General features: G+C 36.0%; 1 protein-coding gene across 5 annotated transcripts in view; it reads left to right on the forward strand.

Annotated features, from left to right (window-relative positions):
- SHPRH (SNF2 histone linker PHD RING helicase) overlaps positions 1-17,918 on the forward strand; it is a 55,161-nt gene that overhangs the window by 25,370 nt on the left and 11,873 nt on the right. For all 5 annotated transcript variants that reach the window (XR_007506047.1, XM_049800557.1, XM_049800559.1 and 2 more), the window contains 10 exons: positions 1,151-1,239; positions 2,976-3,068; positions 5,440-5,547; positions 6,545-6,687; positions 10,057-10,230; positions 10,553-10,615; positions 11,730-11,955; positions 14,512-14,655; positions 15,935-16,036; positions 16,881-16,952. Coding sequence is in view for 4 of the 5 variants with exons in the window: in XM_049800557.1 (XP_049656514.1) it covers positions 1,151-1,239; positions 2,976-3,068; positions 5,440-5,547; positions 6,545-6,687; positions 10,057-10,230; positions 10,553-10,615; positions 11,730-11,955; positions 14,512-14,655; positions 15,935-16,036; positions 16,881-16,952 (1,214 nt within the window). In the remaining variant the exon portion in view is untranslated. The remainder of the gene's footprint in view (positions 1-1,150; positions 1,240-2,975; positions 3,069-5,439; positions 5,548-6,544; positions 6,688-10,056; positions 10,231-10,552; positions 10,616-11,729; positions 11,956-14,511; positions 14,656-15,934; positions 16,037-16,880; positions 16,953-17,918) is intronic.

The following is a 17,918-nucleotide window of genomic DNA, read 5'->3' on the forward strand; positions in this document are numbered from 1 at the left end:
TCCTATATCTGTACTTTTCAAGGCCTCTGCTATTGTTACTAGGCCTGTATTTCTCTACAGTACATCATTGTGTTAGTTGTAAATATGTCATTCTACATGGAATAACTGTTTGTTTCTGCTAACCATATAAAGCTGTGATTGTACCACACAAAGATAAACAAAAGCTTAAAAAAAAAAAAAAAAAAAATTAGCCATAGATACCTAGTGAATCGGAGAAATTGCTGTCACGGCTAAGCCAAGTAAAAGGTCCAGGCAGGTCAGGAAAAATTCAAAGGAGGCCTGACAAGCCTTAAGCTTGAGGCCTTGCAAATTCAGCACATAGCTTTCAGCCTGTTACTAGTAATGGCAATAGTATATTGCAGGACTACACCTTACAACTGGCAACTATTTCAATGTAAGAAGCAACAAATCTTGTTGAAATAGGGTTGTTATACTTCCAGGTATGTAGGAAGATGATTTTTGTTTTACTCTGTTATCTGTCTTCATACATTTCATGTCCTGGTACTTCTCCATGTTTTGGAAGTCTTCTAAGACTATTACAACTCCATCAGTTGGGGAAAAAAAAAATTTTTTTTTTCTGCTTTTCCATATGCAACTTCAATTTTGTATTTCTTTTTCAATTTATATAATCTATATTCTGAGAAGTGATTGTAACGTTAGCAGCTTACATCAGTAGTTATACTCCCTGCATGTATTTAATCATTTTTCAAGTGTGACACAACTTTCATTGGAACGCTCACTGGAACAGTGAATAATGTATTTGCAGTACAAACTTAGCAATGCATCACTGCAGTGAGTTGTAGATTTATTTATTTATTTTTAGTGCAACATGTGAGATACTTTGGACTTGGGCAACTGTGAATACATTATTTTAAGATCAAGAAGTCTACAGATCTTGCCAGTCACAAGATATTTAATTTAGAAACTGCTTCAGTCTTCGTAAAATATAATACTCTGTCTTTTACCAGTTTGGGTTTGGGGGGGGGGGTGGGGGGGGCAGAATGAATAGGGAAGATTTGCTTGAAGACAAGCAGATACAGCCTCTCTGAAAACATCTTAGTATGTTACAAGTGATGGCCAGTCATGGCTGCTTGTATATTTAAAAACCAACACAATATGTGTATGTTTTTATTACTCTTTTTTAATTCAGGAGAATATGCATTGGCTGCAGAGCTGTACAGAGAAGTGTTGCGATCATCTGAAGAGCACAAAGAAAAGCTCAAAACAGATTCCTTGCAAGTGAGTGAGCATTCAAATGTAGAGACGTAGTTAAGAACTGGAATACTTTAGATTTAATTTAACAGGTCACTCTTTTCTTCCTCCCAGTGGTGTGCTGAATGACTTTTTCAGCCTGTTGTCATTATCACAATCTCTACATAGGAATCTGTCCAGTGACCTTCATGTTTCCTTTTTTTCTTTAAAAGCTACTGTATTTATAAAAACTTTTGCTTGTGAGTCTTCATATTATCCCAGAAGCAGTGTATGATCTCCACCTGCTGTTCTGCAATAAACTTAACAAGCTCAGTTCCTAGACTTCTGTATATGACTGTGACTGCTCACATTAATAGTACTATATTGCATCCCGTGAATACAGGATGCTGGGTTAGCTTTGAGCATGATATTAATGTGCCAAATGATAGGGAATAATAAAATTGATGCACTGCAGATGATGTTCTCTGAAAGGGCATCAAAACATGGAAAAGAATCAAAGTGAATTTTGTCTTCAGGCAATATTATATTAAAAATATGAATATATTTTCCTGGTAAAAAAGGAATGGTTCTCTAAGTAACATCATTATATTTCTTCAAGAAATACCAGTTCTAAACTGACCAAAATTATCTTAAGTATAAGATGATATTTAAAGTGTTAATGATGGATAAATAGGAAGTGATCAGTTGTCTATTTCTTTACTTTGCTTGCTTCACGAAGTAAGTTATTGTTTGATTATCTTGCATGTGGTCATCTGATGGCTCCGTTGCGCTGCTTTGATCCTTCCTTCTCTTTTGTGTCTTCCCAGAGGCATTTTTCACTTAGCATAGCCGTATCAGCATAAACTTAAGCTACTTATAACAAGGTTGTTAATGAAGCTGTTTTGCTGGATTATGCAATCCAATAAAGCTTTTTTTTCTTAGTGTACAATGCCTAATATTGCCTTTGTGTAATAAAACTCAATTTCTGTTGGATACTTCTCAGTTGTGTAGGTTTAGCTCTTTAAGATAATGGCAAACTGCTGCTGGCCAGTGCTCTTCAGTGCCTGAGATAGTAATAGGGCAAGGTAAAGTGAATCCAGGAGGTGAGAAGGGCACAAGTTCATGATAGTGGAGATAATTAGTAGGAGTTCATGGGACATATGCAGACAGCATAATATTAGGGGTCTGGTTTGGGATAAATGGGGTGAACCCAGGGAAGAGGAACAGAGTTGCCTTATATTAACAATCATGTTTATTTTCCCTAAAAGATAAACAAAAAGGTCATGCTTTATTCGGTCATCTTTTATTTCAGAAAAGTGAAAAATATGAAAAATGATTGAAGCTCTTGGGAGCTCTTTTTTTCCTTATACTTTGTTTTGCTTTAGATAAACTAAGTGAGTTGTGTCCTTAAAATATTCTGAAAGATATTTACTAAAGAATGTGCTCTGAGATAATTTGTTTTGCATAGTAGTTAAGGGCTGTTTTAATTAGCAGGGTGAGTATGGGATAGAATCTGATGACTTGGTATCAAGTTTTCCTGCTGATTTGCTTTGGAGGTGTTGAAGAAGGTCTTTTTAATGTTTCATTTCCTACCCCAGTAAAATGAGGAAAAGAATGTTTATTTTCTTTATAAGATGCTTCCAGATTAACAGAGAAAAAGATACAACTAGTTTTAAATGAATACTGATTTCTTGCTGTAAGCTTTTATTGCTGTTTAAGCTTTTCCTGTCACAGATGTTGTAATGTATGTTTTCATGATTGCTGTTGACTTTGTGTATATTTAGAGACTTCATTCTACACACAATTTGATGGAATTGTTGTCGGCAAAGCACCCAGGAATTCCCCCGACTTTGCGTGATAGCCGACTTGCAGAAGAGGTAAACATTGTTCGCTTTTATATAAATACATTTTGAAAAGCACCTTTTTATTTTTTATCCTTCAATATTTTCTCTAAAGAAATATCACTAAATAGCTTTCAAGTTAACGACGTACATTTCCTTTCAGGTTAGTAAAATCAAGAGTTGTTTAGTGTGTGAGACAAGAGCAGAAACATCCGGTAAAATGCTGCTGTTCTGAATGCTTGGTGATCTCTTATGTTGTGAGTGTGTTTTATGGAAGTTTTAATAATTTTTATCTCTAAAATGTGATTTCCCCACTCCCACGATGTTCTTGTGGAAATAACTTACATAGATGTTACTGATAAAGAATGCATCATCCTGAATTCTTTTGAGTCCTTTATTTCCTCACATTTTCTTCAGCTTTTCTGATTTTAACTGCAGATAGTCTTCTCTAGGTGAAGTTTATCTTTCTTGCATAGCTGTCCTCCATTCCAAAATGCTTCTCTGTCTCCTAGTAAATATAAGCTACTACTGTCTAATGCATCTTCTCAATTGCACCTTGAAGCCGTTTTTCTACCTCTCTTTTTGGTCCTGTGTGTGGAACTGATATCTTCTTTAAAAACTTCTTGAGAAGGTCTTGATTTGCAGTGTTCTTCAGAGCCTAAAGTTTGCCAGTGGCATCTGTCCACACTCTCCCTGTATTACTTGTATTTGCAAGGCCCTACAGCAACTGGTTCACCTTTGTCACTCTTGTACTGCCTAAACATCTAGAAAGGTTGACCATCTTTGGCCAGATGAGAAAGTAACTGTGTGTTACTTCTATGTGCATAAGCATATTTAACTATATCCTTAATCTTAACTGGGGAAATACCTGATAAAATAGCTGCGACCACTGTTCCCCACTGGTTACTCATAGTGGACGTATGGTCCACATTTGCAAAAGAACGTCATTGTGGCATTTGGGTTGGAAAGGACCTTGGGAGGCCTCTAGCTGAACTTCTCCCTCAGAGCAGGGTCAACACTGATTTCTGACCAGGTAGCTCAGGGCTTTATCCAATTAGGCTGTTAAAACCTCCAAGGAAGGAGATTTCACAACTCATTTAAGCAACCTGTTCCAATACTTCATAATCCTCACAGTGAGGAAAAAAAAATCACATAGAACCTCCCATGCCAATTTATAGCCATTGTCACTTGTTCACTTGCCATGTACTTCAGTAAAGTGCCTGGCTTCCAGTTCTTGGTGATTTCCTTCTGGCTGCTGGAAGGCTGCTATTTTGTACCCTCTAAGCCTCTCTTCTCCCAGCCCCATTCTTTCAGCCTCTCCAGTTATGTGGTAGTGATCAGTATCTGTCTTACGGATATCTTGCGGTATTTTATCACTTTTATGCAGATTCTATGCATAGGTAGCATTTTTTTCTGTTTTAATGAGACTTGCTCCTTAAATATTTAAAGGAGTTTCTCCCTGCCTTCATAGAAATACTACCCTTTTTATTGACCTGTAACTCTAGCAATCTTTTTGTATCACCTTCTCCTGACATTATTGTAAAGAGAAGAATAAAAAAAATTGTATTTTGCTTACAAATGTGAGGCAGAGATTGTTTTTTCTAGCTATCTTTTGCCAGTAGCTCATCCAAATACCTGAGAGTGCTGTCCACTCCTGGTAAACTGAGCTCCATCTGTAACAACAATATAATTATCTTGACAGTAGCAAAGAAAAAGACTTAAACACACCCAAAAATGCACAAAATAAAGATACCTACTGAAATCGGAACGTAATGGTGAAAGATAGGTATGTGTGTACATGTTACCTGTAAGAAATGTAAGTTACTTGTTCATTAGTTTTTAAAATATCAAATAAACTGGTACTGATTATATTGTGGAGACATCTGCATACCAAGAGGGTTTTTCACTGTCAGAAGTAATTTTTATGAAAAAATCTGATGCACCTAAAAATAACAATTTAAACCTTTTTTGTTATTTTTATGGATATGTTTTATGTGTAAGTTAAATTGTCCTGTTCTCAGATTGTTCTAGGATCTTTTTATTGTTTGCTTATTCAACACAATATATTTTAATGTACAGAGAAGTAAAAATTATGAGTTAAATTCCATTTCCTTTTTGTAATGCAGTGTATTCCTGTTGTGTTGTTTGGGCTTGTCCAAAAGCAAAATTGCATAGTTAGCATCTTTGTAGTCATTTGTCTTCTCAAATGTTTTTTGGGCTTACTAATAAATGCTAGATTCTAGAAGAAAAAATTAATGCTAGATATTGCTTACAAATGAAAGTGGGTAGTATGTACGTAGCTAACCTTTAGACAGCTAAACATCGTGGTAGCTGAGGAGTTTTTACATTTTCAATTATTCCTCATAAATATGATTTGTGCATAATTGAAGCTCTTATTTCCATACAGGCAGAACAACTTCGACAGCATTATATGAGTAAATCCAATGCAGAAGTTGCAGAAGCCCATCAGGCCTTACAGCCAGTTCTTCAGACCATTCGGGAGCTCCAGAGAAAGGCAGGTACCTCTTACGCATTTAGCCTCTGAATTCTGAGGGGTTTTTTTAATATTATTTTCATCTGTTTATCCAGAACCCCAGCTGTTTATTATCTCTAACAGTTCTTTGAAGGCCTGTTTGGAATGGGACTTAAGCAGCGTATGTGCGTGCACACACACAGAGCTCCAAAACGTATTTATTCTGTGTTTCCTGCATAGAGAGGCACACGGCACTTGATGAACAGATGACTAAAAGCAGAAGTACATGGTGTGATGATTCTAGTAAAGTTTAACACAGTGCTTGATTTTTATATTTACTGTGCTTCACCTCTAGTTTAGGTAAATGAGTTACAGATTTTGGCCTTGAAACAGTTCTGTGATGTATCAGCTGGTATTTCAGTTACTTTCAAAGGAACTGTTCTTTGACATGCATTTAGTCATTGTGCTTAAGGCTTAATTGTGTTTAGTCAATATGACAACTCAGGTTTCATGGAAATGTGGAAACCCTTAATGAATTGATGAACACCTGAGTTGAAATGCTCTTTGTCACTTGCATAATAGTACACAAATGGGGGCAAATGGGACATGAGGAAGTAAACTTCTGCATCTTCTTTCACCTTTTAAAATTATAAAGTCACTTCAGTGTTGCTCTATTAATTTCACAGAGACCTTGCTTTCTCTGATTAAATGATCCTTTCATTTCTTTTTGAGAGAAAGAGGAAACTTTGAGATTACACTATCTCTACATGGCTCTTCTATGTACATGGCCTTGGTGAATCTAGCTCTGCTGAAGCAATTTGAAGGTGTGAAAGTAGATGGGAATGTAGAAAATCTTAATCATGTATTCACTCAAACAGAAAGGAGATCATCTTTTAAGCATACTCTCATCTTCCACTTGACATGGAATTTACCAGTCTGTGTTTGAGTGTGGCCTAAAGAGCAGTATAAGCCTCTGCTGCAATGAGTAAATTGGTCGTTCCTTGAATGTTCATGGATAAATCTGTTCTTTTGCATACAGATACATTCAGGTTCTCCTTGGTGGTTGGATGTCATCCAGACAGCAATACAGTATGCCATTGATGAGGAGCTTGCTCAACGTGTGCAAAACGAAATAACCTGCAACTACAAACAGCAGACTAATAAACTCTCCATGGCAGAGAAGTAAGAGAATAGCTAAAATAGGCTAATGAATACAGTTAGTTCTGCTCAAGTCCTGTTACCAGTTTGTGTTAACAGTTGCAATTAAATAGCAGGCATTTTTGCTTCAGCGCATCTGGGCTGCAATTAAGTTTCAAAAACAGTCCTCCAAAAAGCATAGCTAGATAGAAGGCTTGGAAAGAAAAGCAGGAGAATTGGTTTTCTCCTAGACAAGCATTCTTTTAAATGTTCCTTTGTATTATCTACTGTGGTTTTACAGTCTTCTGTACTCATGAAACTGCTGAGCAAGAAAGATGCAAAGTTTATTGCATTACAATTGAGTAACCTCTGAAAGAAAATTACTTGCTTAAATGGAAAGTAGACAGACAATATCAGAAAATCCTTGTGTAACAGCATAAAACAGCATCACTGCTTTTCTGAGCAAAAAAAAATGTTTTGCTTTCATGTTAGAGACAACAGTACCACTGTTGTCTAGGGCAGTTACAGAGTAATGGATTGGAAGGGACATCTGGAGGTCACCTAGACCAGCCCCCAACTTGTAGGTCAAGGCCCATGCTCAGACATTCAGCCTGATCAAGTTACACAGGGATTTGTCCTGTTAAGTGTAGGGTGTCTCCAAGAAGGGAGATTTCATAGTCTCTATGTGAAGCCTGTTCCAATATTTGACCCACTTGGTGGGGAAAAAAAAAAAAATTAAAAATCCTTCTATCTAGTTAATATTTCTTGTATTGCATCTTGTGTCCATTGTATCTTGTCCTTCCACCATGTGCCTTTGAGAAAAGTTTGGCTCAGTCTTTTCTGTACCTTCCAGGTAAATGTAGAAAGCAGTAAGGTTTCCCCTGAGTGATCTCATTTTAAGGCTGAATAAACCCTTTTTCTCCCAGCCCCCTCGTGTGCATTTTGTGCTCCAGCTCTGTAAGTTCATTGCAGAAAAGGGAGACGCAGGAAGGAGAGTGCTCTCGCAGTTTAATGTTGGGCAGTTTTCTCGGATGTGTGAACAATCCTTATGCTCTTCAATACAGTCTTTCCTAATCGTGTTTCAGTTAAATACATATTTTTTGTTATAAATATATGTATATAAATGCATATACATATGTATATAAATATTTAATGTTTATATAAATTTAAACACTTAAAATACGCACAGTTTTTTAATTAAATATGTAAAGACATATCCTCCACTATGACTACTCTGTTATTGTGATCCCAAAAGGTGGCAATTCCTTGCCCCTGCTGGAAATAAGCATATCTTTTACTTTTTAGTAGCTAACATAATTCTATTAAATAATCTAAATAAAGATACAAAACTGCACCTCTTCTTTTTTCAAAACTCAGAATTATGCTGAGAAGGAAGAAGGAAATTCTGTCTCTTCATACCAGATAATTGGGGCCACCCAGCTGGAAAGTAACTTTGCAGGAAAGGACCTTGGGGGTTCTGATGGTCGCCAAGTTGACCAAAAGCCATTTATGTGCCCTTGCAGCAAAGAAGGTTAATGGTATCCTGGACTGCATTAGACAAATTGTTGTTAGCAGGTTGAGGGAGGTGATCCTTTCTGTCTACTCAGCACTGGTGAGGCCAGACCTGGAGTACTTTGTGTCCAGTTCTGGGCTCTCCAGTACGAGAGCGAGATGGACCTAATGGAGAGAGTCCAACAAAGGGCCAAGTAGATGATGAAAGGATTGGAGCATCTCTCATATAAGGAGAGGCTGAGGGAGCTGGGACTGTTCAGCAGTTCAGGGGGGATCTTCTCAACGTATATAAATACCTAAAGGGACAGTGCAAAAAAGTAGAGCCAGGCTCTTTTTAGCAGTGCTCAGTGACAGTGCAAGAGGCAGTGGGCACTAACTGAAACACAGGGAGTTCCCTCTGAGCATCAGGAAACACTTTTTTACTGTGAGCATGACTGCACAGGCTGCCCAAAGAGGTTGTGGATTCTCCATCCTTGGAGATACTCAAAAGCCATCTGGGCATGGTCCTGGGCAACCCAGCTCCAGGTGACCCTGCTTGAGCAAGGCGGGGCTGGACAAGACAATCTCCAGAGGCCCCTTCCAACCTCAATGAGTCTGTAAGTCTGGATATGAATGTTTCATGGTTAAGTGTTATCTGACAATGATAGCATCTCATTCTGGTCAAAATAAATTTGAGGAAAGGATTATTTGCATGTTCACGCTGAGCTCATATGCCTATGCATCTATCTATGTGCTTGCCCATGTTATACTGGAAAAAATTGATAATTTTTTTTCCTCACTTGAAATTAGCTGTTTAGGAAGTATATTTTTAAATTACTGCTGCTTACATGTTGTATAACTCTGGAAAAGCTATCTGCAACTCAACTGTTTCCTTTATAATACAGGGATAAAACTTATTTCCTTTTAAATTTATTTTAGCATATGCAATAAAACTTGAAAAAACAGTGTCTTATGAAGTATTATTGGTCAATGGTAGGAGCAACAAATGCTAATCTCTAGTTGAATATTAGAGATGGTTAATCCAGTGTATAATGTGGGAGATTTATATAAATCTGGAATATGTGGCAACTGGTAGTATTAACAACAGACTTGTGATTGCAAATTATGTGTATTTTCAGACTACCTGGTTAGGCAAACTCATCCATTTTATTTTAAAATACATATTGCTTAAGTAGGTCGTATTAAATGCCAAACTTTAGTAGTGTTGTTAAACCTGTGCTTTTCTCTCCACACTTTACTAAAGGGATGTTTTGGATCAAATTTTCCATATGGGGTAGAACCACAGTCTTGTAATACCAGACCTTGTATGAATGGTGCACTCTCAGCAGGAGAGCTCTGCTCACAGGAGGAACACAATATGGGAAGTGCTTAACTGGTGTTCATGTTCTCACTCCAATCAATGAAGACAGCTGGGTTTTAGGAAAATAGTTCACTGTCATGTCCATTTAATAATTTTACCTTTGAAACCTAACTTTCAAAATGCAGTTTATTTTTGTGATGGGTGCATGTGCCTGCTGTAAATTGCACAGCTGCATTGAAAATCAGTCTGTAGGCCAACAGACGCAAATAAGATTATAAGTATGTGCAGTTGTTTACCTTTAGTAGATTTGCATTGTGAACCAGAATGTTGCAGGTTGGTGTTGACTACTAATATTTGGTCGCATCTCTCGAGTCTTGGAAAGAGTCTTTCTGTTTTACAAATACCAGGCATCATCTCAGGGGATACAATGGAATGATTTATGACAGCATTACACGTAGTAGTAATAAGCATTTGCTTGTGATGTGAACTTCGTATGTTATCCTAGATTGCTATTTAGCTGTTTCTCTTCTACTTCAAAATACTAAATGAAGTTTGGATTTGGTGATTCAGCATGCAGTTAGTTCCCTTCTTCTTTAAATCAGGTTCCGTGACTGCAGAGGCCTTCAATACCTGCTCACAACCCAGCTGGAGGAAGTGAAGAAGTTCCAGAAGATTGTAAGAGAAGCAGTGAAAAACTTAGAAGGCCCTCCCTCTAAGCAGGTTATTGAGGCTGCCACACTCTGCCATTTGCGACCTGTTAGACTTCCGCTTAACAAGTATGTCTTGAAAGTAGAAAATATGCTTTTAAAGTGTCTTATTAAATTTTCCTTCATTTGAAATAAGAAGAGATAAAAGTGTTTATTCTGTACTCAGGGTTTGTATGTACACAGGTATCACAGATCCATTTGTTAGAATCATTGGGTTAATTCTTATAAAATCTTTTCCTGTCATTTATTATATCAACCGTACATAAGACTTAAATGGTTCTTTTCTTTAAGCACTTTGTGTGGTTGTATGTGTTGGAATAGGGAATTACAGGAATTATTTTGAAAACAGGAACACTCAGAATTCATCAGAAACCAATCTTTTGTATTGCAGCTGTGTCTTTTGTAAGGCTGATGAGTTGTTCACAGAATACGAGTCGAAGCTCTTTTCTCATACGTAAGTTCATAGCTTTATAAACTTCTCATTATTAAAAAAAGTGAAAGATGGATTTTTTATATTTTCTACTTTAAGGTTTCTGAAATAACTTTATGAACAAATTACAGCAACTTCTTGCTAGTGGCCTTGATAGCAATTTTGTTACTCAGGTTTAGTTTTCTATGTAAATTTCGTTTGAAAAAGTTATGTACAAGGAATGAATACATGCTACTTTTTCTCAAGCTGCTGTAATATGACCATGCATTTGAAATGAAGTATTGAAGTGTTCAGAAAGTGTGTGTATAAATATAAGTATGCTAATTAAACACATATTCCTGTTTGTGCAAATATTTATTTGCACTCCAGTTGAGTGGTATAATAACCATATTTGTTCATAGATTTATTTTTTTAATTCTGTATAATTCATAAAGTAATAAAATTTGACTAAAGCTACAATGAGAGAGGAGATTTCAGACATAAATGCAGCTGTGAGCTGAAAGAAGGGTTGTACCAGCACATGGTGTGAGAGAAGTATGTCCTTTTCATGCTTTCTCTCTTACTTTTATCTCTCATATCCCTTGCAAAGTCAAAATTGGATTAAAAAATTAGGTCACTGAGAAGACATTTTGAAAAGTCTTTACCAGTGGGAGCTCTGTTACCTAATGATTGCTGGAATCATTAGGAAATGTTAGTGTGTTTCTGAATTAGCATTGTTAAGGAGAGAACTGGGAAGCTGTAGTGTTTTTAAATAATGCAATACACAGCAAATCTTTTGTCAGATTTTAACTGCAACTCTTGCTGATTTAGGAAGTCAGAATTGCAATTTTTTAGAATGAATGTGACATTAATCATTAATAACTACTGAAAGATAATTAAGATGCATAAGTCTTTACAAAAGCTATCGGTAACTTTGAGCTGACAAAATTACCTGTACGGTGATTTCACTGCTGGTACTGAGGTCACTGTGTTCAAAGCAAGCTTTTGGGATATCAAGTAATAAAACAGTTATTATATTTGTTCGGTTTGCTTTATTTTTTAATCAAATATTAGAAGGCTGAAGTATATGATGAATAAGCAGAAATGGATGTGGAAGTACAAAATCAGTGATAAGTATCATGTTGGGTTTGTTTTGAAGTGTTAAAGGCCAAATGGCAATATTCGAAGAGATGATAGAAGATGAAGAAGGGCTTGTTGATGACCGTTTGCCCACCACAAGTAGAGGACTGTGGGCGACCAGTGAAACTGAACGTGCCTTGAAAGCTATTCTCTCCTTTGCCAAAGCTCACCGAATGGATGTTAAGCTAACCGAAGAAGGCAGCGTATTTCTGGAACTCTTTGAAGCATGGAAAAAGGAATATAAGGTACAGTAAATGAGATGGTGATGAAACAGTTGTGTAGTCCATTTACTGCAATATAAACAAATTTAAGGTGAATATGAACAAATCTAAGTTGTATTCCTAAAATAAGGGTTTGCCTGCACAAAACTTTTTCATAGTGCTTATTACAGGATTTGATTTAAAATGGTTTGTATATGATTTAAGAGTTTCTAAAAGCTATACTGGCTACTAAGCAAATTAGTAAGCAATGTAATTGCATCTATTATGACAGTATGCAGATATAATTAAATGTGTTTGCCTGTTAGTTAAATCAGAATGTAGCCAGACTCAGCAAATCGAGTGTTGGTCCATTCTGTAATTCAGTTTACCTTCAGTCTTGTGCTAGCTACAGATGTCCTTTCACAATTGCTTTATTTCCTGGATCTTGTTTACTACACAATGTAACCTGAAATAATTGGTCTAATGTTGTTTGGATCAGAGACCTGCAGGAGTATACTGTGGCTTTCCTTATGCATTCTTGTGTGTCTGTGTTTCCTTGCAGTGAGTACATACCAGTGATGGAGAAGGGGGAATAGCTGTTGCACACAAGGGTTTCATCCTGTCTTACAGCTTAGGTGTAATCAAAAGTGTTTTCTCTTGAATGCTTCTCTTCCTCATTTTTAATTAACACAGACTTCAGCTTCAGTAGAACACACATGGTACAGTAGTGCCAGGTTCATTGACTCTTTTGTACGCTCTCTTTTTTGGGGGTTGGTGTTTTTCTTTTGTGGTCTGACATCAGAGGAAATTCTGGTTCCTTGAAGGGTTTTCACCCCGTGATCTTTCTCCCAGGCTGCTGCCTTATGATTCTAGGAAATTGTCACTTAACTTGCTTTATCCTAGGAGGTTTTGAAAAAGTAAAGATACTTCTTGCGGAAGTATGCTATCCAGGAATTTGGATATTTGTTATTAGCTTTAGTGCATAGAGGAAAAGAAGATACTCGAGAGAACTATTTATTTTATGTATCTTAGATTAACTAATGGAATTCAGTCTGTCTTCTTTTTTCAGCAAACTTGGTTACTGATCACCTACTTTCCTGAAATTGGTAGCGCTAATTAGGAGTGAGTCTTAATCTGGCGCTGCCTTAAAAAAAATTACTAGGTTACAGTGTAACACAGTGCAAAACCTTTTTAAACAAAATGACATCTCAGTCAGCATTTAGGTATCTGATAGTTAAAGTTATTAAACACCTAATAAAATTGTGCTGCTCTCACAAAGTCAGGTCACTTGCTTATGGTACCAAAATGCTGATTGGAGAATAATGACCCTGGCTGTTCTCATGCTTCGTTATTTTATGTCCTCGGCTTGTAGCAGCTCACAAAAGGAGGAGGACATAAGGTAACCAGTTACCAAGGCATTGCTACCTGTGGGGATTTTCTGCTGCAAGAAGGGAGCAGTCTCTTCATGTCCTTTTACTTTAGGAAACAAAAGGTGGGACTAATATGCCAATGAGAATGAAAATAGTGCTGTTATGATTCCATCTATTGTGATTTGGAAATACTCGTTCAGTTGTCCATACTGCTCAAATCTACATTGAGCTACAAGGATGATACTCTGTAAAATAACCCTTAAATCTAAAACAAGCTGCCTTTTTTTTTTTTTTTTAAAAAAAGTAATTTTAGTTTAGTTTCTCCCTTAGTTTACTTTAGTTTGGGGGGGAGTAAGCTCCTTTCAGCTTATTCTCTGTCCTTACCCTGTATGCCAGGTTTAATACATAGTAATTTTAAATTTGTAGTCTATGCATAGCTCAAAACAAATGCTTTGTAGTCTTTCTTGAGCTAAAAGAAAAGCCCCAAACAATGAGCACGCCCGCCAGCAACTGAGTGTTCAAAGTACATTTACAATTGAAAAATCAGAAATCAACAAACAAATTTTTGGTGTTTGCAAAAGGTCTTAGAATTTCAGTAAGATCATGGAAGATTTTTTTATAAAATACGTAACTAGTGGAAAGCTCAGGAAGAAATATTTTACAGTATTATCAGTAATTTAAAAATACTATTTTATATGTATAGTATACTTCTAGTTGTAGCCATTTCTTTTGTAGAAAACCAGAATTTACTTTTTCTTGGGAGAATTGAATCTGATAGCCTTGTGCTTGTCTGTGCCTTTATCAAGACCACTTAAACTGTTAATGTTTCTTTAAAACATACTTCATCTTTAAGAAGCAATCTTAGTAGTATAATAGTTAGCTGTTTAAAATTGCTTAATCATTTTTCCTTATTTTATTCAGCATTTGCTTAGTCTTGAAAGGCATTTTGTTTCTGAACTTTTAGTTGCATTAGTTATTGTAACAGTTGTAGAAGAAATGAGACACAGCTATTTATACTTGTTCATAAAGAGAGGCTGGAAAAGCAAGCAGGTGAGATGATATCTAGACTGTTTGTTTTCCTTTGTAATTTGTTGTCGTGGTACCTGAATTACTGTAAAGAAATATTATCCCTTACTCCAGAAAGATTTTCACATTATACATTGTATGGCAGAGTTATATAAAGGGAATTCAATTCAGTTCTGCTACTGATATGTTTGGGTTTTTCTTACAGTTACTTCATGAATATTGGATGGTACTTAGGGATCACGTGTCTGCTATTGATGAATTGGCAATGGCTACAGAACGGCTGAGAGTGCGTCATCCTGATGAGCCAAAACCAAATCCACCAGTTCTCCACATCATAGAACCACATGAGGTAAAGTACTTGGCAGGAAAGAAGTGGGGTTTTTCCCCTTAAAGAACCTACCTCCTACAAAAATAAAATCTGTGTCTAGATCTATGTATAAGGTCTATAGTATGCCTCTGTGTCCATTTCAGAAAGCCTTGGTGGAGTAAAGAGTTTCTATCTATTTCTACATTCAGTGTATGGGCCTTTTTAAGCTTGTAACTCTTATTTTGATACATTTTTGTCAGCCTTCTGACTGTGAGTGTCATGTTTCCAAAAGACTGCTGTCCTTCCAGCATCAGGTGAATGTCTCTGGGACCTTTCTCCACAATTGCCCAGTTTTCCAAGCTGGTGGAAAATTAAGTTGACCTGATTTCTCACCTGTAGTGCAACTTTCCACAAGGACTTAAAAAACAGCAATGAAAACCTCAGAGATAAATCTTTTTACAGTATCTTGGAATTTCTGAGCCACTTTCTGTTCATGAACATAGAGAAAATGCTAGGTTGATTTAACCTCATTTTTTTACCAATAGAAATATGTTTTCAATAGAAACATTTTTTGCTTTCTTCACTGAGATTCAGTGTTAGATAAAAGTGCTTCTTCTCTTTCTGTAGGGGAGTAGATATTTCATCTGTGTATTAAAGCAATTTTTAAAATGGAGCACTTCACTTTACAAACGTTTAACAAAGTCTAAGATTTATGTATGTATTTGCAACCATAAAAGAAACACCCATTACTTTGGCCGTCATCCTTCAGGTGCTTGCTTCTTCTGCACTACTAATAACTACACCACTACCAACTATAATTAATCTAACAAAGAGTCAGCTTGATATTTCTATCTTTGTGTAGGTTAAATGAAAAGTGAAAGCTTCTAAGAAGTATAAAGAAAGTATTGTTTCTTACACATTGCTTTTGGAACCAGCAGTAGAATCTAGGATCTATTTGGCTGTAAGAAGATAGGTGACAAATTGAATGAAATTTCTAAGTAACTTTAAAAAAATTATTTTAAATTGGTTTTGTCTCTGGAAAGAACCAATAATGCAAATAAAACAATAAAAAGCAAGTTTGTATATCTCCTGGGTCTCAGCCCATTCGCAGTACTGTGTTCATATTGGGTACAGCAAAGGAATAGCTAATCAGTTTTCCTTGGGGTAAAGTGCATCTTAAATTTACAGCATGACCTGTTCTTCTGTCTGTCCCCAGTGAATTATTCAGTTGAATTTTGCCAAAAAAAGAATTTAAGCCTTATTGTAAAACTTAACTATTTTTTTCCCCCCTTTTTTAATGTGTTTAATACTGTTTCCATAGGTGGAGCAAAATCGAGTGAAACTTTTGAATGACAAGGCTGTTGCCAAATCACAGCTTCAGAAGAAATTAGGACAACTTCTGTATCTCACTAATCTGGAGAAAGTAAGGTTTACGGTTCCTTGGTCTTTACGAAAGTGATGTACTCTTTACCTAGTGGAAGAAACATACTATTTTTTCATTTAAAACTTACATTTTAAAGAAAACATATTTTCTGTAAAGATTCATTAGACATTGAAATTCAGTGGGTTGTTCTTTGTGTTACTGCATAGCCATGAAGTTACTTATTACATTATATATTTTGGCTATTTGCTTAATTACACAGTTATAAAACTATGAACTAGTTTTACATGGTTAAAACTTTCTTTAAAACTAACTGGGCCATGTTTAGTAGAAGCCTTGTAAAATTATGTACCTCTCCGTGTACCCTTGCTATTTCACAAAGAGCTTACCTTCTTAAATGGAAGGACAAGCAGGTCTGTGGGCTAAATAAATATTAAAAAAAAAAAAACCAAACCAGACAAACCCCATGTATGTTACATTATTTTAATTACAGTGTTCACATAAGTACAATTATGCTTAAGTAAGCATAGTTAAGCATGACTGAGTATATTTCGGTGTTTTCAGAACAATGTGAAGCTGATAGAAAATATGAGGAGTTTCTTGTTTGAAGCTTGCATTTCCCCAGGATTTTTCAAAGCTGTAGTAGAGATGCAGATGCTATCCAAAGGACTGCAGTATAAGTAGTGCTCCTTTTACTTACATAAATAAGGTATTTTTTTTAACTCCTCAAGATAGACTCATTTTTTCATGAATTATGTTTTTTAATTTGCTCACACAGGTTTTTTTTAAAGACTTCATTATTCATTTTTTCTAGAAGCTTTTTTCAAACATAGAATAACTTTTTCTTTCTTGAAACACAAAGTTTATTTTTTCTTCTACTTTATAGTCTCAGGATAAAACTACTGGGGGAGTTAACCCAGAACCATGTCCAATCTGTGCACGTCAACTAGGAAAACAGGTAAGATATTTAGTCAGTGGGCTTTGTTTTTACAATGTCTTTACTTAGATCTGAGTCAGCTGTGTGTCAAATTTTCAACATCTGATTTTAAATGAACATTGTATTAAAACAGGGGAAATAAGCCCTTTCCTGTAATGTACCAACCAGCTTCTCCCGTGAGATAACATCTTGCTCAGATGCAAGCGCCTCTATTGCCTTTAGCTGTTGACATCAGTGCTTAAGTGTTTCAACAAAAGTGTTCCAAAAATGTGTGTTGCTGATTGTTTTATAACTCTGAAGTTTTGCTTTCATACTTTTGTCAGAAAAATTTCTTTCCCATTTATAAGCTAATAGAATGAAGAAATAGATAAGCTTCTATAGTATACAACTGTATTTTACTATAACTGCTCTTCTTGATGGTATTTTTTTTCATCTAGGCTTCAAAAAAATGGATATTAGCCACTTAAACAGTAGTAAAAAACAATAAAATCAGGACTGGCAATCTGGACTTCTTACCCTACCACTTACCTGCTGAACTGCAGGAGCTGAAATTTAATTGAGATTTAATCAAAATTGATCTATATCATAAAGTACAAAGCTATAGTTTATACTTTACTTACCATGCATTATGTAAAAACATGTAAGGACACCTGTACAGTCAAACTAAATTGGCTTTCTTTTTTTAGGGTAGCTATTTTAAGGTGGTTTAGCCTCTGTTAGGTTTATAGACATGTGTAAGCACAAACTGGTGTCCTGCTATGTTTCCAAAATGCTCTCTCTGCTCTTCCTCCAAGGGAGATAAAGGTTTTTACACCGAACAGTTGTTTGCCCTGTTAACTGCCATTATGCTTCATCTCAGAGCTGGAGGAGCTCACTGAAAGGAAAAATAAGGAACTTTTAAAATGCTTTGCATCCTGTTTCTGCATGATTGAAAGAACCTTACAAATCCTAGAAGATCTTTTTGCTTGATAATCAGTTGTTTAGTCA

This window comes from Accipiter gentilis, chromosome 5, assembly GCF_929443795.1.
Source record: "Accipiter gentilis chromosome 5, bAccGen1.1, whole genome shotgun sequence".
In the NCBI taxonomy this organism is placed as follows: Eukaryota; Metazoa; Chordata; class Aves; order Accipitriformes; family Accipitridae; genus Astur; species Astur gentilis.